This window comes from Malus sylvestris, chromosome 4, assembly GCF_916048215.2.
Source record: "Malus sylvestris chromosome 4, drMalSylv7.2, whole genome shotgun sequence".
Taxonomy (NCBI): Eukaryota; Viridiplantae; Streptophyta; class Magnoliopsida; order Rosales; family Rosaceae; genus Malus; species Malus sylvestris.
The window spans coordinates 25,502,739-25,530,456 of record NC_062263.1 but is presented as its reverse complement, the minus strand read 5'-3'; the positions used below and the strand labels follow the sequence as shown (position 1 = coordinate 25,530,456).

The 27,718-nt window shown below is 38.3% G+C and overlaps 4 protein-coding genes across 9 annotated transcripts; 2 read left to right on the top strand and 2 right to left on the bottom strand.

Annotated features, from left to right (window-relative positions):
* Window positions 1-160: 160 nt before the first annotated feature.
* LOC126619898 (vacuolar-sorting receptor 1-like) lies at window positions 161-5,761 on the top strand. 2 transcript variants are annotated; one of them, XM_050288328.1, is made up of 12 exons: window positions 161-771; window positions 1,340-2,032; window positions 2,626-2,714; window positions 2,829-2,898; window positions 2,985-3,068; window positions 3,522-3,598; window positions 3,726-3,807; window positions 4,101-4,183; window positions 4,269-4,335; window positions 4,817-4,945; window positions 5,182-5,294; window positions 5,419-5,761. In XM_050288328.1, the coding sequence occupies exons 1-12, from the start codon at window positions 477-479 to the stop codon at window positions 5,515-5,517; spliced, it is 1,881 nt and encodes a 626-aa protein (XP_050144285.1). In that variant the 5' UTR covers window positions 161-476; the 3' UTR covers window positions 5,518-5,761. The 2 variants fall into 2 exon arrangements, with proteins under 2 accessions (XP_050144285.1, XP_050144287.1); XM_050288330.1 differs by having other exon boundaries at window positions 163-771; window positions 5,185-5,294.
* Window positions 5,762-6,916: 1,155 nt separating this feature from the next.
* On the bottom strand, window positions 6,917-9,897 carry LOC126619912 (protein FATTY ACID EXPORT 3, chloroplastic-like). Of its 5 annotated transcripts, XM_050288352.1 has the most exons (7): window positions 9,420-9,896; window positions 8,571-8,940; window positions 8,305-8,472; window positions 8,154-8,200; window positions 8,000-8,037; window positions 7,318-7,449; window positions 6,917-7,234 (listed from the first exon to the last, which is right to left on the bottom strand). In XM_050288352.1, the coding sequence occupies exons 1-6, from the start codon at window positions 9,651-9,653 to the stop codon at window positions 7,359-7,361; spliced, it is 948 nt and encodes a 315-aa protein (XP_050144309.1). In that variant the 5' UTR covers window positions 9,654-9,896; the 3' UTR covers window positions 6,917-7,234; window positions 7,318-7,358. The 5 variants fall into 5 exon arrangements, 4 of the variants coding, with proteins under 4 accessions (XP_050144309.1, XP_050144308.1, XP_050144310.1 ...); XR_007622180.1 differs by lacking the exon at window positions 8,000-8,037 and having other exon boundaries at window positions 8,172-8,200; window positions 9,420-9,897; XM_050288351.1 differs by having other exon boundaries at window positions 6,917-7,449.
* Window positions 9,898-12,938: 3,041 nt separating this feature from the next.
* LOC126619894 (leucine-rich repeat receptor-like protein kinase PXC2) lies at window positions 12,939-16,872 on the top strand. Its single transcript, XM_050288320.1, has 2 exons — window positions 12,939-15,025; window positions 15,178-16,872. The coding sequence occupies exons 1-2, from the start codon at window positions 13,572-13,574 to the stop codon at window positions 16,619-16,621; spliced, it is 2,898 nt and encodes a 965-aa protein (XP_050144277.1). The 5' UTR covers window positions 12,939-13,571; the 3' UTR covers window positions 16,622-16,872.
* Window positions 16,873-20,288: 3,416 nt separating this feature from the next.
* On the bottom strand, window positions 20,289-24,910 carry LOC126619907 (uncharacterized). Its single transcript, XM_050288344.1, has 4 exons — window positions 24,385-24,910; window positions 23,773-24,298; window positions 22,667-22,782; window positions 20,289-21,055 (listed from the first exon to the last, which is right to left on the bottom strand). Exons 1-4 carry the CDS (start codon window positions 24,514-24,516, stop codon window positions 20,594-20,596), a joined length of 1,236 nt encoding a protein of 411 aa, XP_050144301.1. The 5' UTR covers window positions 24,517-24,910; the 3' UTR covers window positions 20,289-20,593.
* Between the last annotated feature and the right edge of the window lie 2,808 nt (window positions 24,911-27,718).

Below are 27,718 nucleotides of genomic sequence, written 5' to 3'. Positions count from 1 at the left end.
GCAATTGGAAAAGAATTGGAAATTGGAATTTCGTTGTTTCCTGGAAATTTCAGAAAATAAAAAGAATGTCAGAATTATAATTTGAGAACTATTTTTTCTTCGTTTAACTATTTAAATTTAAAACATTTTCACTTCTAAATACCAAAAGAATAAATAAAATAACTTCTCGAAAAAAGAAAGAAAAACTACGTCTTTTTGACCTTTCTACGCTTTCCCACGAAATTAACTTCCAGACCCAGAAAACTTGCAGAGCACAGGAACAAGTTTCCCTTCTTAATTACCAAATTTGCGATCTGGGTTTTGAGAAAAACCATATTTTCTCGGGGAAATCCGTGAAAACTTCCCTTTTCTTCTCTGTAAATTTGTAAAATTGGGTTCGAAACAATCGTTTTTGATTATTGGGTTTTGAATCATTTGATCTGGGTCTCTCTGTTTCGGCTTCTAAACTGGAGGCTTAGTGTTTCAGTGAGTAAAAAATGAAGGAAAAGCTTGGACTTTTAGTGGGGGTGTGGTTTCTGCTTTGTGGGGTTTGTGTGGGGAGGTTCGTGGTGGAGAAGAACAGCTTGAAGGTGACTTCTCCAAGCTCGATGAAGGGATTGTACGAATGTGCGATTGGGAACTTTGGGGTTCCTCAATACGGAGGAACGTTGGTCGGAACTGTGTACTATCCGAAGACCAATCAGAAGGCATGCAAAGGGTTTGAAGATTTCGATGAATCCTTCAAACCGAAGCCCGGTGGTCTGCCGACGTTTCTGCTTGTCGATCGAGGAGGTTAGAATCTTCAATTTTTGATATTTTTCACTAAATTGTTAACTTTTATGGTAATAGACAAATAGTTTGGTTAACTTTTCTGCTTGTCGATCGAGGATGTTAGAATCTTCAATTTTTTATATTTTTCACTAAATTGTTAACTTTTATGGTAATAGACAAATAGTTTGGTATCAGTGTGCAAAATCGTGTAGAAACAATTATGGGGTGTTATGGAATTTGCAGTTGATTTATATGGGAATAGTTTGGTGTGTTTTTTGTGTTCATACTTGTGGTTTTATGTCGAAACTCCAAAGTATTTTCTAAAAGTTAATCACATGATTGATAACTGATCAAGTTGGGTTCGGTTGGTTGCTTATTCGTTATTGTTATGGTTCTTGGGTATTCATAATTCAAGCCCTTACCCTCCTTTATTTCTGCACTTGGAAGGTTTTTTAATGACTCAATTCTGCGAGTCTGTAAGCGGATGGTTTTAATCGAGACATTTCTATGGACATGCATGTAATTTTTCTGTGCCCCTTCACTGGTAATGTTTTCGTTATTTGACTGATTGAATGTGATGTCCTGGCAGATTGTTACTTCACATTGAAGGCATGGAATGCGCAGAAAGGGGGAGCGGCTGCTATTCTTGTTGCAGATGACAGGAATGAACCGTTGATTACCATGGACAATCCTGAAGAAGAAAATGCGGATGCTGATTATCTGCAGAAAATCACAATTCCCTCGGCTCTCATTAGCAAAGAGTTGGGAGAAAGTATAAAAAAATCTCTATCAGGTGGGGAGATGGTCAACATAAATCTAGACTGGACAGAGGCTCTTCCACATCCTGATGAACGTGTTGAGTATGAGTTCTGGACGAATAGCAATGATGAGTGTGGGCCAAAGTGTGATAGCCAGATTGAGTTTGTGAAAAGCTTTAAAGGAGCAGCTCAGGTTCTTGAGCGGAAGGGGTACACCCAGTTTACTCCACACTATATAACCTGGTACTGTCCAGAAGCTTTTGTTTTGAGCAAACAGTGCAAGTCTCAGTGCATCAACCATGGGAGGTACTGTGCTCCAGATCCCGAGCAAGATTTCAGTAAAGGTTATGATGGGAAAGATGTTGTGGTTCAAAATCTCCGCCAAGCTTGCTTATATAAAGTGGCCAATGAAAGTGGAAAGCCATGGCTTTGGTGGGACTATGTAACTGACTTTGCGATACGTTGCCCAATGAAAGATAAGAAGTACACCGAAGAGTGTGCAAATCAAGTTATTGAATCCCTTGGTATGGTAGCAACAGCTCATCTATAGAAAGTCAAAATTTGGTTAACGAATGCACTATTGTTAGCGGCATTGTAGATATATTCTTTAGCCTACATACAATTTAATATTTCTGCTGATTTGCATTTTGATTCTGTTGCTAGTTGTTTCTGCTCGCTTCTCGAGTTTTAAAATTCTATTGTATTTTGGAAAATTATATCAATCTGCCAGTTTAAGCTGCCTTGTCAGTTTGAACTGCCATCTTGTGCCATCTCTCGGATGGCTTGTTTATTTGCAATTCTATGATTGGGCTGTCTATATTTTGCCATAATTCTATTTTCTTGGTTTGTGTTAATTGTTGCGTTATTCTTCAATATTTAACTGGAGTATGTGAGTGAATTGTTCATGTGATCATTTTTCTTTTTTACCTGCTATTATATGCCTGAAAGTTTTAGGCTCGGTCAATGTAATAGAAATTCATTAAATGTCAAAAACTTTGATGCGAGTTGCCTAAAATCTTCATCTCTCCTTGGCCAGTTTTTGTGGATTGTCATTTACTCTGCTAAATTCTGAGGATCATAAAGTAACTATTTCAATGTATTTTCTGTAACATTAAAGGTGCTGATCTTAAGAAGATACAGAAATGTATTGGCGACCCTGAAGCGGATGAGGAGAATGCAGTTCTGAAGGCCGAACAGGATGCACAGGTTGGGCTTTTGGGAACTGTTTAACATGTTCTAGCCTTATCTTTCCATCTTTTCATTTTTTGTATATAGTGTGTTACTTTGTTCTCATATTTCACTTCTCAAATCGAGTTTCAGATTGGCAAAGGCACCCGTGGAGATGTTACGATATTGCCAACTCTTGTAATAAACAACAGACAGTATAGAGGTATAAAACAACTTGTTTACATATCCCGTTAGGCATTTATTCACATCACTTTTCTTGTCTCACGTTTGTTCCTTTTGTATGTTAAGGGAAACTGGACAAAGGAGCTGTTCTCAAAGCCATCTGTGCTGGTTTCCAAGAGACCACTGAGCCCTCTGTTTGTTTAAGTGAAGGTCCTCATTTGCCTTGTTTTTCTATGACTGTTTCCTATGTTTTTCTTTGGTATGTTATGTCAATTGATTCTGTTATTTCACGTGTGAGTTTATATGATGATACATGTGAATATTTTGAATCTACTGCTTACCTGTCTTTGCTGTACTTACCATTATTATAAAGAGGGTGATTCCCAGCAACCAAAACAATACTCTTGTACACAATAAAAACCAACTGCAGTATAATTTATTTAATAAAATGATGATGCCCCTTCCAGTAAAAACCGTGCTACTTGAATGTATGTGTGCGTGCAGGCTTGCAATAAGTATTTGTAACGGTATCATAAGTTTCCAACCATATCTGGGTGGCATGTTTTTACAAAGATTATCGAATGGCAGAATTATATCCTTACTTGGCGCGAACTCTATTATCTCTGAGATGGTTTCATTTGCCTGTTTATTTGTGTTTTCCAGATGTACAGACAAATGAGTGTTTAGAGAACAATGGAGGTTGCTGGCATGACAAAGCTGCTAACATTACCGCGTGCAGGGTATCTATTGTCGTAAACTTTCATTCATGTATTCTTTTTGTGTGGGTGGGTGGGTGGGTGTGGGGGATGTTCAGAGTTATTGATATTTGAGTTTTTTTGGGATTTACCGAGCGTTCTTTTGTTTTAGGATACATTTCGCGGAAGAGTGTGCGAATGCCCTATTGTGCAAGGCGTAAAGTTTGTTGGTGATGGTTATACTCACTGTGAAGGTAAATTATTTGAATGTCATATATGTTTAGTTGCGGCATAAATTCCAAATTTTCACGTGTACTGCCAGTAGAGGTTATATGATCTTAGTCAAGGTTATAGTCTCTAACTTACTGGACATTACTTCGTTTATATTTCCTTTTTTCATCTTTCATTTTTCTTTTGCTGTAAAGAAAAGTTACAAGTACCATCATTATGCTCAGAAGTTTTAGGACTGGGTTCTTGAAATAACATGCCATTTTATGTACTTGTTTTGTTTTACTCAAGCCATTATGTTGCTTGTTTGATTGAGCAGCTTCAGGAGCATTACGTTGTGGAATAAACAATGGAGGTTGTTGGAAGGAAACCCGATCTGGCAGGACTTACTCTGCATGTCGTGTAAGTTTGGATATGAATCTATTTTAAGAGTCTATCTCCCCCCTCAAGTAAAAGTGATTATGATTTCTGATTAATGGATGTTCAGGATGACCATACAAATGGTTGCAGTTGTCCACCAGGATTCAAGGGTGATGGAGAGAAAACATGTGAAGGTACCTGCTATGTCTAGATGTCTCTAATTAGTGTAATTCTCGATGGCTTGTTAAGCATATTTAGCTTAAGCTCCCAGTCCCATTTCCATGGATTTTCTACCAGAAACTGTTTATACCACATTTCTATACACTGTTTTACCATCAACCAAAGATTACCAACTTCCTGGACTTTTAAGTTTGTAAGGCTACTTCTCGGTCGTTTCTTATAAAATATTAAATTTATAAGGCTACCAAATGAGCACATAATGTAGGGTCTTGGATTTGAAGGCCACCACTGGTATTACAAGTTAAATACTTATGATTTTAATTAGTCTTCTTGGTTGTCATCCCGCATTGCCCAGGTGAATGGTTGGATTTCCGCATAATCTGCTACCGCCTTTCACTGGTGCTTTATTTCATATTGTAACCAACTAAAGGACGTTATTCTCTTGTATTGATATGAATTCGCCCACCCGGTTTTCTGCTTTTGTTCATGTTCCAGATGTTGATGAGTGCAAGGAGAAAACGGCTTGCCAATGTTCACAATGCAAATGCAAGAATACTTGGGGAAGTTACGAGTGCAGTTGCGGTGGCGGTTTACTGTACATGCGAGAAAATGATGCATGTATAGGTGAGTATTCTCAATTCTTTTCTGTTTTAGTCATTTGAATGACATGCTGGTCAGCTGGTGTAGTTTTCTTACCAAACTAGTCAGCCATTTCAACCTCGCAATTCATTAGATTGTGACATTGGAACTACCTTTTCATACGGAGATTTAATCTAAATGATAGAATCCCTGCTGTGTGTTTCCTCTCATTAAATCATGTTTGACACATGTTTCCTACCTTCTGTCGTACTTTTTTTAAGCAGGTAAAAACGGAAGTGGTTCTGGGTCTAGCTGGGGCCTAATTTGGGTTATCATTCTCTGCTTGGGTGCTGTCGGAGTTGGGGGCTTCGCAGTTTACAAGTACCGAATCCGGGTATGTTTCCTTACTCTCAAATTCTCGATGCAAAAAATACGTATGTAAATCCAGTTCACTCTACGAGTCCACTTTCGACGATGTGTCCGTCCTAAAAGTGGTTTGTTGAATCTCTCTTGTGCAGAGATACATGGATTCGGAGATCCGGGCAATCATGGCGCAGTACATGCCGTTGGATAATCAAGGAGAAGTTCCGAGCCACGTCGCCCGCGGGGATATCTGAAACCGGCGGAGAGACGTATTCATAAGACATAAGATGCTGTCCGAGAGAAAAGGGAAGACAACCAACGTCCTGAAATCCTATGTCCTCCTCTCGCCTCTAGGCGCTGGCAATTTGTTTCATTTCGCGTGAGATTGTAACGTTTTAGATGTGCATCTAGCGTTTCACATTATATATTCTAGTAGGAAACATTAGATACCAACTAGTTTTTTTATTCAAAGTAATAAACATTTTACCGTTGGAATCAGCATTTTTTTTCACTCTCTGAAGCAAAGTTGATCATTTATTTTTTCCAAGTTTATACGGTTGAACAAGAAATTTAAAATGTAGGAGTAATTTAGCGCCTGTTTGATATTCTATTTGAATTCAACATTTTTAACTTAAAAACACTTTTCAAGTTTTAGGTCTTAAAAACTCGTTTGGTAAAACTATTTTAAAAATTTGTACTCAAGACTAACTTTAAAAAATATATATAGAATTAAACCTTTATTTTTACAAAAAATGAGGACAACTATTGGCAAGTCACGGTTACTTTTTTTTTTTTTAGCCCATAGAGGTTATGGGGAGCTTCATCTTGGCAATGGTGACTGATCTTTAGTTGAGGAATCCCAAATGAGCCCTAAAAGTGGCAGAAGTAACCAGCCATTAAGTAGGTTTAGTTTGTTCACTAGGAAAAGTAAATCACTCACCCCCATATTTATAGCAAATTAACTAGCTCGGAGCCTCAAACTTAAGACTTATCACATTTTTTTTGTTTATTGGAGAGTCGCAGTTCGCGCCCTTACCACTGGGTCACTTGATGTGGTTTAGAGTTTTTAAACTTAGCTTAGTTCTTTTTTTTTTCTCACCCCTCCCCTCTCACTCCAAATCTCTCTTTTTTCATCTCTCTCCTCTCTTCATTTTCTCTTCTTCTCCCCTCCTTTCTCTTCTCTTCTTTCTTCTCTCTCCTCCTCTTTATCTCCTCCGGTCCTCTATCTTCTCTGATCCTTTTTTTTCTCTTCCACCTCTCCCATCTTTCTCCCTCTCTTGCGACCCCCTTTCTTTTGCGACCCCCTTTCTTTTGATCTCTTTGTCCAGTTTAAATTTTGCAATATGAAAATAATTTTAAATCCCATACCAAACAAGTTTTTGAGTCTTAAAAATAGTTGTTTTCAATAGATATTCTTAAGAAATGTTTTTAAAATTGATGAAATTCTTTTAATAGGATACCGACAGACTCTTTTGTCATTTAACACTGCTATTTTTCACTTATTTTATTTTCCAAAGAATGAAAAAAAGAAACTCCTTTAAACTCCCAGCATATGTGACATGTGCCTTTTTCCTGGTAAGTTATTAATGAATTGCTCCTCAATAAATAAGTTAATTAAGAAAATGAGAATAGTGTCGAGGAAACAACTCCAGGTGTTATAATCATTCGATCTTAATTTCTATATTTTAAAATAAAATTTAACAGTTAGAACACCCGAAGTCGCTCAAGAAAGTCCCTAGTAGGAAATGCCGAAAAGGGGAGCAAGAACACCATATATTATTACAGATATAAAAATCAAATGATTGCCCTGATAAACTAGATGATGGTACTACAAAGTGAAAAAAAGAAAGAAAGAAAAGCGCCTTAAGTTCTGTTGCTCGTTCCCAACAGAAGCGCATAAACGTTCTCTCACAGCTACTGCTTTCCCGCAAATATCATTAGCCCGGCGCAGATGGAGATGGTTACTTGGCTCTGCCGGAAACACCAAACCATATTATATATTCCAGTTTCGATCACTCTTGGTACATTTACATAAAAGAAGCATCGCACCGCACCTCATGTAAGAAACGATCTGCAAACTCACGTTGAACGCTCTCTAACTCTCTGTCTCCTTCTCAAAGTTGGGACCCTTTTGATCCTTGCGATTCTGTACAATCTTATTGAAATAGAAAGCTACAACTGCTCCACTGCACAGAAAAAAACCATATTATCAGATAACAAACTCTTTTGAGCTCTGCAGGATAATGATTAAAAACTCGTAATATTCTGAACATGCGAAATCAAAAACTCACACTATACGGTTTTGGTATTAGCTACTAAAAAACACGATGATTTTATCTTCATTTCAAATAAACATAATGCACTCTTAACATTTTTATGCTGGAAAGTGCGCATTGTTGCTCATGGGTGTGCATCCAAAGGTTAGGCGGGAGTCGGCAATCTGTATCATCTAGAGACCATCTAGTCGGAAACAGTCAAAGAACCATGCCAGTCTTTTCCATTATTTTCCCTCTCTCAGCTTGTTCTTTAAAACTAGATGCCATCATGTCTTTCCCAAAACGAACGGTTATTTTTTACCTTTCCAGAACGGGGATTTTGAGAGCGAAAATAAAAACTCTTTTAGTAATTATATCATTGTCTCTATGTCCTACAAAGACAATATATTTTCCTCTGATTAAAGAAAGGCAAGAAAGTAAATAGCATCACAAAAATGAGAAGACGCATGAATCAGATAACCTGACAAGGGTTGTTAAAATATTCGGAAACGATGGTCTCTGCAAATAGGAGAAACAAAAACAGAAACAATAAATATCAGAAATTTGGAAGACATGTCAATTACACTAGTAAAGAAACCGAATTGTAAAAATTAGAAAAAGAAAGAATTTCTAACCTGAGCCAGAACGATTACCTCCCTTAGAAAAATTATACTGGATATAGCTGCAGGTCCAATAATACAATAAAAAATTATTAAAATTATACAAAAGATAAACTAAATCATGTAATTAAACCTAAATTGGATAAGCTCCAATATGTATCTTTACCTGTCTGCCCTGTCAAGAAAAAGGGAGATGATTCTCCTTTTCTATATGATGTTAAACTTGAAACGCTTAGAAACAAAAGAGTGCCACCAAGGATAACCCCAAACCTAATTGCAGAAATGCTTCCCGTTACCAAGAAGGAAAGGAATCCACCCACAGAAAGCAAAAGACCTACAAGGCATAGGCACAGGCACAGACACATAAATTTACTAAAAGCTTTTGGGGTGAAAAAAAAAAAAGGCAAGTCTTTTTCCATAGGTTAAACATACCATAAGGTATCCCAACGCGAAAGTCGCGGACTTGCGCAGCATCATTGGGATCAATAGTTGATATATGATATGCTTCAACAATTTCCCTCACTGGCTCAGGGGAATTGGCTTCAGCTATGGTGATAAAATGTTCACTGATTTCATTTGCTATCCCACTCAAATCCCTTGCCTTATCAGCATGTATTTTTAACTGCTCCGAAGTATCTTTCATAATAACCAATGCTTTCTTCGAGAATTCCCGCGAGAGGCTTCGCATCTTCAAGGTTTGTTCTTTGAAAGAACCCAGAGTTTGTTTCCAAGCTTCTTCTGATTCTTCAGATTTCGGTTTGGCATTGCTGTTTTCATCCTCCACCTCAATGTCTGAATGCTGCTAAGAACAAAAATTCAATTTAATGTCACGACTCACGATAAGTGGACAAGTTGCGTCCCCAATGAACAATTAATACAACCCGGCTCATCCATATATCTACCTTCCTATAAACCTCAAACAAACCCGAAACCAACATTTTGTAACGCTTTGTCCCAAATTTCTTAGTAAATGGTCATGATATCAGGATAGCATAACCAAACATCCAGTCAAAAGAACTGGACAAATGAAAACTAAAATCCCAAACCCGATTTTCCAAAAACATTCATCACCACAATCATACTTTTTTCCCAATTCCCATATGCCAAAATCGAAACTTGATACAATCCCACACAAGCACCAGCATTCTTTAATCAAACACTTCGCGTGCATTAACCTCAAACCCCCATTTCTCATTAAAACCAAATCAAAACACTATTACCAATAACCAAACACTCATAATTCCATCATTGACAAAGAAAAAACTCAAAATTTCAGCTTACAGATTCCTCCTGGGAAGCAGAGACGGCGACAATCGGCCGAGTCCACAAGCTCCGCCGGTGCAGGGACAGAGAAGCGCCGGAATGCACTTTCGGGACGGCAATAGGCGAGGCTCCGTAACCACGTGCTGCAATCAATTGTCCAAACCGCAGAGAAGAACGCGAAGGTGACTTCTTCAATCCACAGCTGCTAGGGTCAGGGTTTAAGAGCGAGACGAACTGCAATGTCACACTCATCGTGAATCAATCCTAGAGAGAGAAAGCGGAGAGAGATAGAGAGAGAGTGTTTGAAACTGAGGCGAGGCTGACGAGGAGAGGTAGCTAAAATGCGGCGAAGGGTGCAATTTTTATAGTCCAAGTTGGAAAATTTGATGAAATTCTACGAAGCGAACTAAGCGGTCTAAGCTGATGCCCAAATAAATTTATGAACGCATATATATTAATTAGGATTGTGGTCAGCCGTTTAATGTCTAGACAGCGCTAGACGGGAATTTATAAAATAGTGAACAGGGGAAGTTGAAGGGTTTTAGGGGGTCCGGGGCTAAAATGCGCCGAGGGGATGAGGTACGCGCCAGTTAGTGCGTGTTTGGTTGCCTGGATGTGGGAGAAAGGAATCTGGCTAATGTCTGGGTGACACGTAATCAGTATGTGGTCAGTTGTCCCACGCGCGCCCACCGAATCTTTTTGTTGAAGTGCAGACGTGGTGGTGCTTGTGTTTCGGTAAACGACATTAATATGGGTGTCGTATGATTTGAACATAATCATTTGGTTCTATGATCTATCACTAATAAGTTTCCATCATTTTTTTTACCGTAATCCTATTTAGAGAAAGGGATAATTGGACACATGATCTTTGAAGGGATGAAACTTACACACACCCAAGAAGTTTATGCGGTAATATTATAATTCAGTCACGCATTGTCATGCGTTTAACTTTCTCACGTAACAGTGCGTGATTGACTTGAGATACTGTTGTTGTGATATTATTTTCACATGCAAACGGTTCTACTCAAATAAAAAGGTAAAACGTTGTACTCACGTGAACTACGAAGCTGAATGGATGAAAAACGTTCTACCATGATGCAGAGTTGTAGTAAGTGTATGTTTGAATTCTTGGGACATTCTTTATTTCTTGCAGAACATGAACAAAACATTGGGCAAGATATATGAGCAAAGAAAGGAATAGATGCAAATTAAAGGACAACCATATTTGCAATGCTTGGAATCAAAAGGCAAGCAAGGCACCTCCAGCTTGCTAACAGGCTCTCTCTTACAACTAAGCCAAAAGCAGAAAGCTTAAACCATAAGGGAATCCACATGCATTTGTTTGTGCAAGCCTCCTGTTGCATGTTGCTTGTCAGTCTCTTCTTTGAGACTATGGGATCGAAGATTTTCGCTTGAACCGTACCAAAGACTGCCACTCGAAGGCTTGCAGAGCAGCCTGATAAAGAAGTCCGTCGTATACAATGAGTTACACGACAGACTTGCCAATTACTAACATAGTAACAATGGTTTGCCAATAAAGGGAACACTGTAGCACAAGGGCGAAGCCACTTGGGGCACTAGCCCAATGGAAAATCTAGGCAATTGAAATTTTATGTCTAACTTTGTGAAGTTCATTCATTTAGTAAAATTTAGCACACCTCATCTTCATTTAATTAAATATGTATTTAAAATATCTGTGAAATTGTCGATATTTTCGTTGATATAGAAAAGGAAGGGGGTTGAAATAGAAATTTCACCTTGTATCAGCAAAATATTGGAAAACCATGAATATCAAGGATATTTATTGATTCACTACATAAAATTTGTTGTAACCCATTGCAGATTTCGAACTTTCAAAATTTTTTGAGAATTTTTTGAGAATTTCGACTAAATCTAAATGAGTTGACATACTCACTCATTACAAATTTTCATAATTTCTATCAAAGGTAATCGGTATCTATATATCCTTAATATTTTAATAAATTTACATATCGATATATTAAACACCGATCATGCTTTAATAACTTTTAAGACAAAACCAATCACGCACATTGTGAGACTCGCTAAAGTCCAACTCTAATGGCCTAATAAGTTTTAGGCCCTCAACCTTTTATGTCATTGTTCTTTAATTTGGGAGATAGGAGTACCAATCTTCCAACGAATTCTTTGTGCTTTTCTAGAAATCCATGGCTTCCATATTTTAGAATGAGGATCCTCTATAGATCTTTTTTATGAGGATTATGGAATCTTCCAATCATATTCGTTCATTGTACATCATACGGTCATTGTTCATCAGGTATTGTTTATATTCAATTTTAAATAAAAAAATTTACAATAATTTCTAATCGCACTATATATAATGGATAGATATAATTGAAAAATCTTCAGAATTCTCGTTTCATATTTTAAAGCAAAGAACTTTGACAAAGCTTTGATTAATTAATTTAGAATTACTAATCAAAGATGCGCCAGTTACGCCACTCATCTGCCATCTCTGACAACTCCCAATCCTCCCAAGAAGCACATTTAATTGAAACATCGAAACTCGAGACACACAGAAGATACAAAATATGTAGGTGTGGAAACTCGAAACAAGTAGGGAGAATTTTCTTGCACTTTGGAAGCTTCGGGGTTAAATTAATTGGGGAAAACACATAGATTTGAGCTTCCAGAAGTCAAACAAAACAAAAACAGAAGAGGTCGAAAAGAAGTTGGTGTAAGTTGGTTTAGAGTATTTGAACAAAGCCAAAGCTTGGTGTCTAGTACTTGGTCGACTAGTTCTATAAGGAACTTTGACTGTACTTTCTGGTGTAGGACAAAAGGAAAAAGTAAAGACTGTAAAGATGGAGACACATGCGCTTGAGTAACATGTTTACCGCAAGAAAAGACGTCAAGAAGATAGTTAGAGCAAGTGTGCTCAAGCAGAAATTAATTTTTGAGTTAGGTTCGATACAAGTTTTGAGTTTTGTTTCTCCGAATTTGAAATAAGAAGTTTTCAAGATAGTATTTTTCTTGTATGATTTATTTCTTGTTCTTTATATTTGATGAATATTCGAATTTAAAGAATGTCTTGGGTCGATTAGGTTTTATTTTTCTACTTAAGAGAATCTCGTATCAAGGATTTTGAAATCATGTGTTTGACCACCTTATCTTTAAGACATTCTAACAAAAAACTGAAAAACATATGACCTTTTGTAAATTGATTTTACCTAATTTCACGTAATCTTACCCAATGCAAGAGCTGTTTTAGTTAAAGATAAAAACTGTATAAGTCCAAAAAATATGACCGTGTCTATATGTATTGAGAACTATACTTGCGTCTTGCAAGTCTTGTACTCAAATACAGTAAAACCCGTTCGTTTATGAAATTATCTGACCAACCAGCTTATTAGAATGCCCTACTTATGTTTCTCTACTAATTAAGCAACACTACCAAATGTCTTGTTGTAATTGCCCAAAAAGCCAAGTGGATAACACCTTGGATTCTAGTTTGACCAAATGCACAACTCCAATAAAGCCAATAAAATAAAGAGCTCACACTATTCCTCACTCACTCTCTATCTATCTCTCTCTCTCTCTCTCTCTCTGCCATCGCCGTTAGAAGCTTTGAATGCTTCGCTTTTACTCTCTTGCCAGAGCCATCAGAGCCACTCCACGCCAACCATTATTATTCATCTCCCACTCATCTTCTTTCTCCACACCAACCCCAACAGACTCCCTGACACCCTTTCTTCAATTCCCTCCCTTCCTCTCCCTCTCTAGGGTTTGAACTTCGAATTCCACCCCTCTCCCGCCTCTTGCCCCGCCACCCTCCGCCTCCCGTCTCCTCCCCCAAAACCCATATCCCCCGTCCACTCTCCCACCTCAAAGCCTCCACCTTTAATCACTTTTCTGCTTTTTTTTTCACTGGTTTTCTCAAAAACCCCAACAAAAAAAAAAAGGGTTAAAAAAAAGCAAGAGAAAAAGTGGAAGGGTGTTGTGATTGATGTTGGTGGGTTGATCACTTTACCTTTTGCCCTTTTTCTTCGCCCATTATCACACATGCCTTAGTTGCATTTCTCTGTTCAGTTCAAACATTCCACCAAGAATCCTCCTCCTCTGTTTTTCTTCACAACTTTCAAGCTTTCAGACTTCTGAAATTTTCATGGGATTTTATCAGACTTGAAAAAAATGGCGTTTGAGCTCTGTTTTCTGCTTCTTCTTGCTCCTCTTCTGGTACTCGCCCTGGACACCGTTTTCAACGACGATGTTCTGGGCCTGATCGTCTTCAAGGCGGGACTTTCCGACCCGGAAGCCAAGCTCGCCTCTTGGAACGAGGACGACGACAGTCCCTGCAGCTGGGTCGGAGTCAAATGCGACCCGACAACCGGCAGAGTCGCCGAGGTTGTTCTCGACGGATTTTCGCTATCCGGGCACATCGGCCGCGGCCTTTTGCGGCTGCAGAATCTCCAAAGACTCTCGCTTTCCGACAACAACTTCACTGGGTTCATAAACCCGGATCTCCCACACCTCGGGAGCTTGCAGGTTATCGATTTGAGCCGGAATAGCCTATCTGGGTCGGTCCCGGAGGAGTTTTTCATGCAATGTGGGTCTCTCAGGGTGGTTTCTTTCGCCAGAAACAACCTCACTGGGCGGATTCCAGAGTCCCTGAGCTTGTGCCAGACGTTGGTGGATGTGAACTTTTCGTCGAATCGGATGTCCGGGAAGTTGCCGTCTGGGATTTGGTACTTGAGGATGCTTCAGTCGCTAGACTTGGCGGATAACTTGGTGGAGGGTGAAGTTCCTGAAGGTATTGAGAATTTGTATGATTTGAGAGTGATTAACTTGGCAAAAAACCGATTTTCAGGACAGCTTCCTGGGGACTTTGGAAGCTGTTTGCAGTTGAAGTTGCTTGATTTTAGTGAGAATTTGTTTTCTGGAAGAATACCGGAATCGATTCAGAGGCTCAATTCATGCACTTCTCTGAGCTTACAGGGGAATTTGCTTGCGGGGCAAGTTCCGAATTGGCTTGGCGATTTGAAGAACCTTGAGGTGTTGGATGTGTCTGGTAATAATTTCTCTGGTGAAATTCCAAGTTCATTAGGAAATCTCGAGCTACTCGAAAATTTGAACTTGTCTAGGAATGGATTTACTGGAAGCTTGCCTGATACGTTGGCAAATTGCAACAATCTGCTAGCCATAGATGTTAGCCATAATCTGTTAGCAGGTAAGCTTCCTTCGTGGATTTTTAAGCTCGGTCTGCGCAGTGTTTCGCTTTATGGCAACCGATTAGGTGGAAGTGAGGAGTACAGTTCATTGGCGTCAATGGCAGCTTCTAATGGAGGCCTGCAGGTCTTGGATTTGTCGTCGAACGCGTTTTCTGATGTGCTTCCATCCGACATTGGTGTTCTTAGTAGCTTGCAGTTTTTGAATATGTCAGGGAACCATCTGTTGGGTTGGATTCCAGCAAGTATAGGTGAATTAAAGGCGGCATATGTTCTCGACTTGAGTGACAATTGGCTCAATGGAAGCATTCCTGATGAAATCGGAGGGGCAGTCTCGCTCAAGGAAATAAGACTGCAGAAGAACTTTCTAAGCGGGAAAGTTCCAGCCGAAATTGCAAAGTGCTCATCTCTGACAAATCTGTAAGCGCTCTTCTTCTTCTTATGTCTACTTCTTCAGTTATGTTCCTTTACACACGATTTATAACGAACGGAAAGCAACACCTGACTTACAAGTATAGATGGAGCTTAAATTGATCTGAATTGTTTTTCTTTTGCGTGTTCGAATTATACAGGATTCTATCGCAGAACAATCTGACTGGCCCTATTCCTACAGCCCTTGCTAACCTTACCAATCTTCAATATGTCGACTTGTCTTTGAACAAATTCTCAGGAGGCATACCGAAAGAGCTGACAAATCTTTCCCATCTCCTCTACTTCAATGTCTCCCACAACCACCTTGAGGGTGAACTGCCATTAGGGGGATTCTTCAACACTATCCCGCCATCATCTGTCTCAGACAACCCATCCCTATGTGGATCTGCTGTTACCCGTGCCTGCCCTTCCGTTCACCCCAAACCCATTGTCCTCAACCCTAATTCATCCAACCCCGTCCATGGTTCTTCCTCTCCAACTCATGGTCACAAGATCGTATTCAGCATATCAGCTCTCATAGCTATTGGTGCAGCTGTATTCATTGCCATTGGTGTCATAGCTATAACGGTCCTCAATATGCACGTGCGGTCTTCATTGTCACGTTCTGCTGCTCCTCTTGAGTTATCAGGCGGGGAAGATTATAGTTGTTCCCCGGCTAATGATCCAAACTACGGCAAGCTTGTCATGTTTTCTGGTGATGCTGACTTTGGTGCTGGGACACAAGCCTTGCTCAACAAGGACTGCGAACTTGGTCGTGGTGGGTTTGGAGTAGTTTACAAAACAGCCCTTCGAGATGGGCGTTCAGTTGCGATAAAAAAGCTGACAGTCTCAAGTTTGATCAAGTCCCAAGAAGATTTCGAGAGGGAAGTTAAAGGACTTGGAAAGATCAGGCACCGTAATCTTGTGGCACTAGAAGGGTATTACTGGACTCCGTCCTTGCAGCTCATCATTTATGAATACATACCATGCGGGAGTCTGTTTAAGAATCTGCATGACGGACCTGGCAAAACCTGTCTCACCTGGCGGCAGAGGTTCCACATAATTCTCGGGATGGCAAAGGGTTTGGCTCATTTGCACCAAATGAAGATAATCCACTACAATTTGAAATCAACTAATGTTTTGATAGACAGCAATGGCGAGCCTAAGGTGGGAGACTTTGGCTTGGCAAGGCTGTTGCCAACACTAGACCGGTGCATCTTAAGCAGCAAAATCCAAAGCGCGCTTGGCTACATGGCGCCTGAGTTTGCATGTCAAACGGTTAAGATTACTGAGAAATGTGATGTGTATGGATTTGGAATCCTGGTATTGGAGGTGGTGACTGGAAAGAGGCCTGTCGAATATTTGGAGGATGACGTGATAGTACTCTGTGACATGGTGAGGGGAGCGCTCGAGGAAGGCCGGGTGGAGGAATGCCTTGACAAAAATCTCCTTGGCAATTTTCCAGCAGAGGAGGCAATTCCGGTGGTAAAGCTGGGTTTAATATGCGCGTCTCAAGTGCCATCAAATCGCCCGGACATGAGTGAAGTGATCAACATTTTAGAACTCATCCAATGCCCTTCAGAAGGCCATGAAGAATTAGAATAAATTTAGTTTACAGATTGAGAAAATGAACAGGTAATCGCCATGTTCCGGTGAAGATCAATCCGGTTTTGTTTCAAGCAAAAGCAAAAAGAATACAGAGTGTTGGAGTTCCATCTCCATGTCTTCAAATCCGTTTTTCAGTAATGTATTTATTTCTGTATTATTTTCCCCACTTAATTCTATAGCACTTATAAGGTGCCGGATTGCTTTTCACCGGTTTGAAATTGAACAACTTAATTAGGGTTTGGGTTGAAGATCTCTGAGTGTAAACAACAATTTACTCGATCCGTCTCTGGACTTGTGTTCGTGTGTTACCTACATGTCATCGTGCTATTTGTGGCGTACGGGAAGTGTATGTAAGTCTTTCTCCGTTTCTATGTTTCATAATGTCCTTGGTTTTTTACCAATAGAGAGGGGAGAGTCAAACGCATGGCCAATATTAAAAGGAGATACTAATAGAGACTAAACTGGAGTTCAATACTCTCACTAAAAGATAGTGCCTCAAAATAAAGAAAATATGTAAAACTTTAGCAATGATTCCTAAACTTTGGACCTTGTTCAGCTTTGCCTTCTAAACGTTTAATTTGGTTTTGAGCCTCCTTAAAATGTCAATTTGTGTCGCTATCTCCCGACATTAACATAAATTGAAAGTTTATGAGAGTTAAAAGACATTCGAAAGTTCAAAGACAAAATAGAATAATGGATATAATTCATAAAAGCTAAAAAACCAAATTAAAAGTTCAAAAGACGAAGTAGAATAATACCCATAATTTTCCTTATAAAAACACTGCAAAAGATTAAAAGCAACATCATCATTTGCATTTTTAGGGGAGAGATTTTTCAGCATGTCAGGAACATCAGTCAGTGCATCAAGTGTAATAATATAATTAGTTGGATTTTTTTTTTTTTAAGTTTCTAACTAATTATATCATATTACACTTGTTGTACCGTGTCATATTTACGGCACAAATAAAAATATGTGGAAACTAGGCCAGATTACTTTATTTATACCCTCTATTTTTTTTTTGTTGGCCATGTTACTTTTTTTAGTCCTACTACTAGGCTCTAATTACAGTATCTTTTTACTCAAGTTGAAGAATTTGTAGGTGAAACGTGGTAAAAAAATTAACTTTTATCATTCAAAATTAATATCATCATGTGCATATTTATGTGTACTCCACTGACCCTAATCAAGATTAGTGTGTTGTTTAATCTTTCTCTTAATTTGAAAAGCTTTATGACTTCCTGCAAACGTGGTGAATAATAATTAACACTTAGATGTGAAGCTTTTGTTTAATCAAATGGCGTTGGACCCGAGAGGGGAACCTAATCAAGCGGCCTTTGGAACATCATGAAACCACCTCACATGGGTCTCTCTTTCGTCCTCAAAAGCCACTTAGAAGCGCTTTTCCAAAAGTGATTATTCGTAGTGCACGGCAAATTCGCAATCATGCCATGTCCTGTACATTACAATAAGAACATTTTGATTTATAATCACGCAACCAAAACAAACAAATAAACCACCTTTTTAATAGTAGAGAGACTAAGGTGCAACTGGTTGTATATTCTGTTGTGTTTTGTGATGGATAACTTAAAGAGCATAAGAGAATATATCCTCGGCCGGCAAAATCTTGAGTCCAATTGCGTGTATATCTCATTTTCTCCAGCTCTCGTCATGTGAGAGCGGAAAATACCCTGAGTATATTGCAGAATTTCTCGTAAGAATGCAAGTGCAACCAAATCTAAACTAGTCAATGAGATTATCATCCACGCTAGAGTTTTTTTGTCAAGAATCTAACAATGAAAAATTATAATATATAAAATACATCAGAACATAATAAAAAAATTTCGAATTGATTAAGGCCAAGAAGACAGAGAAAATAAAACACCACCTTGGAAATGGATGCATTTAGGGAGGAGAAAGTTGTCGGCTTTGCTTCTTGGTGTTTTTCAAGGAGTAACAGAATGAGTGAAAGACCCACCACGCTTCCACTAACCACCTAAATGCGTGAGTGAGACTCCTGTCAAGGCAAAATCATCATACCAAAAAGTACTGTATTTTGTTCATGTCCCAACTCCATCGAATTTAAACTGTGTTAGGTTATTTTTTAATGAAAATTCGAAAAATCAATACTTTACTAACTGGTTAACGGCGAGTCATTTTTAATATGTCAGAAACATAGTCCGATATATTAATTGTAATTGGTTAAATTTGTTATTTTAAGTTTCCAACTAATTGTATTATTACACTTGATGTATTGGACAGTATTTTCGACACATTAAAAAATCTCTCATTACTGACTTATGATCTTTTTAAAGATATAAAAATATAGACACTTGAAGACATCACGAACGGTTCTCGAGCCCTCTTAATATCCCTTAAGCACTACTCAATCTCAAATCTCTCTCAAGTATCAAGCCCTTGACTGATTTAATTCTACTTGTTTCACTTCTCGTTTCATGTCATTAGTATCTAAGAAAAATTTACCTACACTCTAAATGTCATTGCGATGGTACCTGAGGAATACTTCTATACGACAACGCGTTACTGATACGAAATACGACCACCACAGTGACACTACGAGTACATGTAAGTCACCCAAGTATGTTTGGCTCTGTTGTTGTACATTGGATGTGCTCATAGATCATAAGCAAGAGTAAAAGGAAAGTATGCTTTGGAGATGAGATAGGGACGTGAGTGATGTGATGTCAACTTCAGAGGGGACCTGGTGAGTGCTGACAAAAAAGGGGAAGTAGACAGCACCATATCGACTATCTGTATTTTCCAGTTGGGTCCCAGTTATCAGCTAGAACATGGGAACCAAATTGTATAAAGGCAAAGGCATTCGATTCGAGCTGGGGTTTTCTTCTGTTTCCCCATCTGTTACTGTTTTTGTTTGCTTTCCACAGTGCATAACTATAATTTGCAGCGTTGCAGGTACAGGAGGTATGATATTATAAGGCAAAAGTTTACTGCCTAGCTTACAAGAAATTACCTGTTGTATTTGGGGAAACCCCGGGAAGATATCGGCCGTGTTTGGTGTGTAGAATTAGATAACTCACTAGATTTAAGGTACGTTGAAGAAAGAAATGGGTCTCAAGTTTCAAAATATGTTAAAGTGAAAGGAATTAAATTGACTGGTCATAAAGAAAATATATATCTTCCAAACTCTCATAAAAATAGACATATTGGAAACGATAAGATTCCATGAAAATGTAATGCATGTTCTACTTTCAACTTCGACAAAAATTTGAAAGTCGTCTTGCATTTATTCCTTCAACGTAATCTAGTGAGCTATTCAGTCCAGCTCAATCATAGACAACAAATGAGACCATCGTGTCTAGTTTCTAGTTTTCATTGTGTGATAATATGATCCGGTATTTTTAGCTCTAACGCCATTTCCCATGAGAAAAGTAAATAGACTAATCCATACATGTCTTTTTTACCCTAACTTATTTTTTCGAATTGCTAAAGTTGTAAACGAAATTGTGCTAAAGCTACGTCGTCACCCGAAAGTGACGTGTTGTGTGTCCCGAACACAATGATAAGCGAGCAAGAATCACTATATCTTCATCGGCACCCGTATGCAGTGTTAAACGAACCAGGATGCTGTAGAAACTTCTTGAATTACTAGGGTTGTATAACCTATAGAACGAGTCACGTAAAGACTTCAAGTTTAACCTTGTTGAAATTAATTTGAAGTAACCGAACCAAGTGGAGCAAAAGTGTGTACTACATTGGCCAAAAATATATTACCTCTTGCAATTACAGTAAAAATCAATCACTTATACAGACCTAATTCCTGGGATCTCACTGTTACACGAAAACCGCTACTTTCAACAATGCAGTTTGTCAACAAAGGTTTTACATTTTGTATCTCGACTTTCCTACTTTGTTCTTTCGTACCTCGTCCTTCTTTTCTTCTTCTTCTTCTTCTCCCATTTTCTTCTTTCTTTTGAGCTGCTCTAAACTAACTAATCATCCCAATCATTATCCCACCCATCCTTGTTCGCGGTCCTCGATGTAAGGCCATTCGCAGAGATGCTTCCCAGATGCGTCCCAGGTGTTTTCACCGCATTATCGCCATCCCAATCATCATCCCAACCTTCGTCCCAACCTTCAGCCGTTTCCACAGCAGTTGCTGAAACAGATTCTGGCAATCCCATTTCAAGTTCCTGATATGGAACTCCACCTCCAGTACGTTGTTTCCTCTTCCTGACCAAGCAGCAAGCCCACGTTCCTCCAAAAATTAGCACCGTAATAATCAAGAAGTAGGCAGCATTGATTGGGGTCGCTACAGTCTCGAGCGAAGGGAAACGCATGACTAAGTTTCCTTCAGATGCCAGAGGGAGAGGATCCATAAGAAGCTTACATTCTCCATTTCCAGAATTTAGTGTTATTGTGGTGCTTTTGCCCATATCAACTGATATATTGACCTGTAAAAGAAATAGTAAACAGATCAATTTTGATTATAAAAAGAATGCCAACTTACGCCCCACGTAACAGTGACAGAAAACACAAGTATAATTCCATGGTTCATTTAGGACATCAAATAATGAACCTATACAAGGCAGGTCAACAAACTTTAAGTAAGGTCATGTATCCAATGGCAAGTCTTTTGCATGGTATTATCAATTCGGCTGGTCATCTAAACAGAAACAGGGTTATCAACATTTCGGTTCTAAGGAGAACACCGGTAGTGTAGAATGTATGTCCCTTCTCATAAACTTTCCCATCTCCCTTCCGCTTATCTCAGCCACAATTCTAATATGTTCCCAACATTTTAAGGGGAGAAAGCTCGATGAGAGAGGATAAGAGAGGAAGAATCGAATTGTTTTTTACCAGCTGGTGAGGGAGAAGAGAACTACAACAAAAAACTATCTAAAATAGTTTTTACTTTTTATGCTTTTTATTTTTCTTTTAAAAATCAGTCTGTTATTTTTCCTATCTCCCTTCCACTCTCCTCTCCTCTTCGTTTTTTTTAGCTGAGAAGAAAAACACGCTACCAAATGTAGTCTTATTGGTCATGTTTCTTTCCCTTTTTTTTACACATTCAGGCCAATCCAAAAATATTATGCTGTTCCCACAGGAATTTACAAAAGACTGCCATTCTTGTGTTTGGAAACCCACACAACAAAGAAAAGTGCAAGACTGTGGTCTAATCAGAAGGTGAAAACTATGTCATCACATGGCGACTTTCAAATTTTTTTCTTTTTTTAGAAAGAGAAGAAAAGGCTTTGGAAGAGACTCTAAGAAAAGACTTTGAGTACTTGGATCTAACGGAAGATATGACACAGAACCGAGCGTAATGGCATTCTAGGATTCATACAGCTGACCCCACTTAGTGGGAAAAGGCTTTATTGTTGTTGTCTAGAAATGAGAAGAAAAGATACATCACCACAGAAAACCAATAACAAAGTAGCAGAGTTATGACGAGGAATTCTCTTATGTACCTAGACTTTTGACTCTTTTTTTGTCAAAGACTATTGACTGTTGGATACAACAGCATTTGTCATCCACTATTCTAAAAATCCCCGTCTAGGCAGAGTCGGCTGGCCACCACCCCGATTAATGCCTAGGCGTTTGAAAATTAAGAAAGGGTACCTAGACCTGTTGAGGCGCCTGCCTAGCCCGTCCAGACTCACCTAGGCACTTGCCTAGGTTGCGACTCACTTAGACAGAAAATAGATAACTTTCATTTTGCATTTTATTTTTTTAATAACTTGTAAGAGACTTGTTTAATACTTAAATGAACACACATTATATGCTTGTTCCCCATGTTTTCATTATATTCCAATACTTCATAATATATATATGTCATTTTATTTTGTAGTTTATGATGAAATTATATATATTTGAAGTGTAAAGAAAGACTTTTTTATACAAAATATAATAGATTTACTTAAATCCGCCTAGTCCACCTAGGTGCTAGGCCCCAACTCGCCGCCCGACTAACGCCTAGCGTTTTTTAGAACCTTGTTGTCATCCAACATTGAAAAGCTTCGATTATTATCCTATGAACACTGGTAGAATGCTATGATCTTTACCTTTTTATTTTTGTGTTTGAGGATCTCTAGGTCCTTGTTGGCATCATCTGCAGAAAGCTTTGCCTTCAAAGTGCTGTCTCCTACGTTTTGGACCAGAATGGCCACTTCTTTGGACCCTGTAACATGAGAAAAGAACAGAAAATTAGTGTATTTTCATCTCACTAATAATTATGAGGTCAGGTGGTATTGATTGATCTACACTACTCTAAATCCACAGCTAATTGGTAAGTCGATGCAATTTCACTCGGCACAAATGCAATTTAACATCTCCAACTACCCATGCAAACTTAAGAGAATACCTCTCCCTCAGAGAACAGTTTCAAAAGATGTACATAGCTTTTGATACGTCTGACACTAAACTGAAATCAGGTCTAATTCCGCTCCTTATATTCATCAAACTCCGCAAGCCAGATTTTGTTTTTTAAGTCCAAACATATTTCAATAAAACACCCAAATCTAGGTCAACTGAACAAACTGAATAAACAACAATGAAAGGTAGAACTCTGGAAAAAGTATCAACTATTTATGTCACAGAAACGGTCTGCAAGATCACACTATCACAGTATATACAACAACTACATAAAAAACAAGTCTGATATGTAACTAACACAGTGGCGCCTTTAAGCTTTTCAACATCCAAGATAAATCCCCAGATAATCTCAAAGTAATCTTATAGACATAGCGATTTAGAACCCAAGGGCATTCATCTTTCCATCAAAACTGAAAATATATTCATGTTTACTGATTGATGGTTCAGATACAGCATCACGTTTATAAACTTCATTACGAACCTTCCTATCATGCCTTGTGTCATAGAACAAGCCAAATTATATGTAATTACAAATATATAGCCTGTACTGAATGGCAATGCCTTTCCACCAAAAAAAGAAAAGGGATAACAAATAGTACTCGCAAGAAATGACTTTCGACCATCTGGAGCTTACATAAATAAGAAGCATTGATTTTTATGCAAAGACATAACCAACCAATCAATAATAATTTCTAAGTTTTCATCTTTGAATTCCATCTCACAACAAAACACATTTTCTTGCAAACCAATTAGTGTAGAATGTCAGTGAAATAGCATCAACAGTTATGTGCATTACCACTATCGAAGCTCTTAATGCAAGCAATCGCCACACCCTTGACCTCACATGTTTTGATTACCCCATCACAGCTTTCCTTATCCTCTTTTGGCAATTGGGTCACATCATCATTCTTCTTCTTCTCCTTCTCCTTCTCCTTACTCTTTTTCTTACCACCTTCATCCACGGAACGAGTCACATTATCATCCTTTGACTTGTCATGAACCAGCTGAGGATCCACCTTGTCAGTGTCCGGCTTCTTCTTTTCTGTTTCGGGATCCTTCTTCAATGTCTTGTCAGGCTCCGGATCCTTCTTTTCTGTTTCCGGATCATTCCCTTCACCCTTTTTAGTTTGATTATTCAAGCCCCCCTTGGGGACCTGATCCACTATCTGTTTCGTAGTCTTCGTGGGTTGCGGAGTCTCCACTTTGTCCTTACTCGGATCATCAACCGGCTTAGTATCCGACCCATTTCCACCAGATCTTGACACCGTAGAAGGCAGCAGCGGACTCGGGACCGGAGAATCCTCCTTAACCTTGACGTTCTCCTATAATTTTCAAAAACAAATAAAGTTGCGATTTTTTACCTTTAAAAAGTAAGAAATTCATATTCTAGAGAGGGAAAGAGAGTTACTGGTACTGCCGTAGTGTCGTTTTGAGGCTCACCAATCAAAACTCTGTGCTTGGAGAGAAGATAAGTAGCATCGGAAACCTCGACGACGACGAAGATGATGAAGAACACCGCCAGAAAACCGATTCTATCCATTCAATTCAGAATTCGATTCTCCTTTTCGGATCGGATTCAGCTTCTCCGCGGAAAAACCCTAGAAATTGCTCCGAATCCCGATCCGAATAATCGCATTTTGGGGATAAAGTTGCAGGATTTATGAATTAAGATGAAATCTGCAGATTTGGGTGGAAACGACGAGATGGGTTAGAATTTGAGGTGGATTTGGATTGTGTTAGGATTTTGAGTTTGGGGAGAATTGGGATTTCAGGGTTTGGGGATTTGGATCGAGAATTATGGTTTTGGATTTGGAATCTGTGTGCTTGCAGAGATTTGACGCTGGTTTGCTGGCGAAGTCAGCTTCTTCGCAGGCGCAGAGAAATTCCAGACTCCAATCGGACGGTTTGGGACACGTAGCAAACTAGTAATTGTGCCAACTGAGATACGATGTGATGGTGGTAATATTAAAATAAATTAAAAATTAAGAGAATCTATTCGATAAGGATTTTAAGGAATCTTAAATCTTTTAATGAATTTTATTAGGATTTTAAATGATTCTTTGAAATTTAATGTGTATTCAATTAAGATTTTAAGATAGTTTATTAAAATCCTTAGAAATCCGGGTGTATTCAATTAGAATTGTAAAGAATTCAATTATAATTTGAATTTCAAGAATTTGGAAAAGTGGAGGAATTAGAGGGAATTGGAAAGATTTTGTGGTGTATTTTAAGCATTCACAAATCTCACATCTCCTCATGAGATTTTGAGGGAATTGAATTAAAATTTTACATAGAATCTTTACAAATCATTATTTGCTCCTAGCTATTACTGTTGAATACACCATTATTTGCTCCTAGCTATTACTGTTGAATACACCATTATTTGCTCCTAGCTATTACTGTTGTTTATTTATTCTAATATGTTGCTATTTTCTGTGCAATTTGTCATATCTTAATGAATTTTAAGCAAAACAAACTAATAATTTGATCAGCCACACCACATGATGGTTCAGTAATTTGGAGACGAATTTTTGGCTCGTATTTTATATGACACGTTATGGGTTCGATTCCTAACTCTAATGAATCGCACAATAATAACTTAGGAGACTCTCATATGGAAGAATGTAAGAGCTTATTCTTAATGCGAGTGAGACCAAATTGTGTTTGGTGTATATATATATATATATATTTTGATATACAAGTAATTAGATAGATATTATTAATGGAATTAATATATTTAATGATAAATTAATAAAAAAAAACGTTTTGGATTAAGAGATGGTTAAAACCTCTTAAGAAATTGTTGTAACTGATTCCATGATAGGAGGAGCTTGTTTTATTGAGAGCGGAACTATGAGAAATTAAGAGAAGAGAAGATCGAAATATTAGCTCTTTCACGATGAATTCTTCTCCAGGTACGAAATGATATTAATCTAGGCTTATTCTGATTAGACGTTTTGACTAGTAGAACGTGATTTAATGGCTTTATTGGTATTAGAAGGAGAAAAAAAAAGGAGCAAGGTGACCGGACAAGTCATCCTTGTACTAGTGTTGGTGTAGTGTAGATCTAATTCACAATATAATGCTTCCAAGTTACTAGAAACAACACAAAAAAAAAAAAAAAAAAAGAACACAAAGGCAATTGCTATTGCAAATGAATCTATATTACTTGTGTGCCAAACAAGCCTTGAACACCGGAAAGAGTGTCGATTTGATATCTATGGAATAAAACACAAGATCTTTGATGCAAGAAAGAATAAAGTCATGACTCCAATTTTTGGCTTCTAAACTCTTGCCTTTTGGTCCATATCATTAAACATTTACGTAAATTATAACATGCGAACGAGTTGTATTGTGTAATCGCATTTAAGTATCACACAACAAAAAATTGTTTGAAATTTTAATTGATAATGGTGCATGGTTTTTCTGCGATACACATATGTATATGATGCACTAGTTTTTGAATGACCAGATTAAAACTGTTAAAATCCAGTTGTCCAATATACAAGTGTTTGAAAATGCTAAAGGAGACTCTCAAACTTGGGACTCGCAATGCACTTTGCCACTTCATGTTTTTGGTACAATAATTTATAATATTAGCACAAGAATTAACATTAAACTGTGAGGTGATAAAGAATTCATAAAAATCTCACTTTAAAATAGTCATCTCGCATGTCTCTTTGCCTCTACAAGTTCCCTAGATTTAAGGTGCTCCATATTAATGTCCTCTACATTTACCTCTGTCGTTTGGAGGAATTATATTGGACCGGTACTGCAACCTACTGCATAAATTATGACAGCCTTTTCAGATTCCATGTTGGTGATATTCCTTGCTTCCTTGCAGACTTCAAATGAATCCGAATCCTTAATCTCCCCACATCAAAAAAGTAAACCAAATTCTTCGGTTATTAGTACTCTCTCGGTTCCATTAGCACAATCAATGTGCAGAAAATGGTGGAGGCAAAGAAGGCGATGAAGGAAGTTGAAGCAAAAAATCAGGTGAAACTGTGGAAGCTCGGAGACGACAAGAGCTCCCTGCTCGACCATTTCGAGAGGCTCTCCATCGAGTTGCAACTCAACCAGGCAATGCTGCGTCGGAGTCTCTCCGAGCCGGCGTACATTCGGTCCGAGTTTCCTCTTTTAATCACTCAAGGTCCATCAGAACCGCCACCGCCACCGCCACCTCCACCTCCACCACCATCACCGCCACATTTGGTTGCGAAGAAGAGACGTCGGTTGGGGTTTAACAAGGTACTGAGGAAGATGATCAAACCGATTCTGAGCAGAATGGGTGGAAAAAAGAAGGACATCCCAATCCCGGATGCCAAAGACCCCAGGTTTTGGAAGACATTTAGTAGATCTGTACGCATTTGAAAGTCGCAGCATTTGGGAATTAGTAAACTTTTTATATAGTGTCTGAAGTTCCAACGTTTCATTCCATGTTTTTAGTTCCTGTTGTAAGTGCCTCTTCTATGCACATTTTTACATGATACGCGTACATGAAATGTTGCAAACTTTTGGTGATTGACGAGGATTTAAACGTTAATCACAAGATTTACAACGAAATGTGATTATGACAGTATCTTAAGCTATTTATGGAATTTAAAAAAAAATTAAAAATACAAAACAATTCATAAGTAACTTGAACACCATCATGTCATAATAATATTTTTGATGTAAAGTAAGTTTTTCTCCTGTCCGTCTCAATGGCCGGTGGAATTCTTGAATCCACTTAAAGAACC

Excerpts from the sequence above, each read along its gene's own strand:
- LOC126619898 (XM_050288328.1), top strand. The coding sequence starts at position 477 with ATGAAGGAAAAGCTTGGACTTTTAGTGGGGGTGTGGTTTCTGCTTTGT. Across the intron at positions 4,184-4,268 it reads GGACTTACTCTGCATGTCGT|GATGACCATACAAATGGTTG; the intron begins GTAAGTTTGGAT and ends ATGGATGTTCAG. Across the intron at positions 4,336-4,816 it reads TGGAGAGAAAACATGTGAAG|ATGTTGATGAGTGCAAGGAG; the intron begins GTACCTGCTATG and ends TTCATGTTCCAG.
- LOC126619912 (XM_050288351.1), bottom strand. The coding sequence starts at position 9,653 with ATGAGTGTGACATTGCAGTTCGTCTCGCTCTTAAACCCTGACCCTAGC. Across the intron at positions 8,941-9,419 it reads CTGCTTCCCAGGAGGAATCT|CAGCATTCAGACATTGAGGT; the intron begins GTAAGCTGAAAT and ends TTTTGTTCTTAG. Across the intron at positions 7,450-7,999 it reads ATTTTAACAACCCTTGTCAG|TGGAGCAGTTGTAGCTTTCT; the intron begins GTTATCTGATTC and ends TTTTCTGTGCAG.
- LOC126619894 (XM_050288320.1), top strand. The coding sequence starts at position 13,572 with ATGGCGTTTGAGCTCTGTTTTCTGCTTCTTCTTGCTCCTCTTCTGGTA. Across the intron at positions 15,026-15,177 it reads TGCTCATCTCTGACAAATCT|GATTCTATCGCAGAACAATC; the intron begins GTAAGCGCTCTT and ends CGAATTATACAG.
- LOC126619907 (XM_050288344.1), bottom strand. The coding sequence starts at position 24,516 with ATGGATAGAATCGGTTTTCTGGCGGTGTTCTTCATCATCTTCGTCGTC. Across the intron at positions 24,299-24,384 it reads ACGACACTACGGCAGTACCA|GAGAACGTCAAGGTTAAGGA; the intron begins GTAACTCTCTTT and ends TGAAAATTATAG. Across the intron at positions 21,056-22,666 it reads TCAAACACAAAAATAAAAAG|GTCAATATATCAGTTGATAT; the intron begins GTAAAGATCATA and ends TTTCTTTTACAG.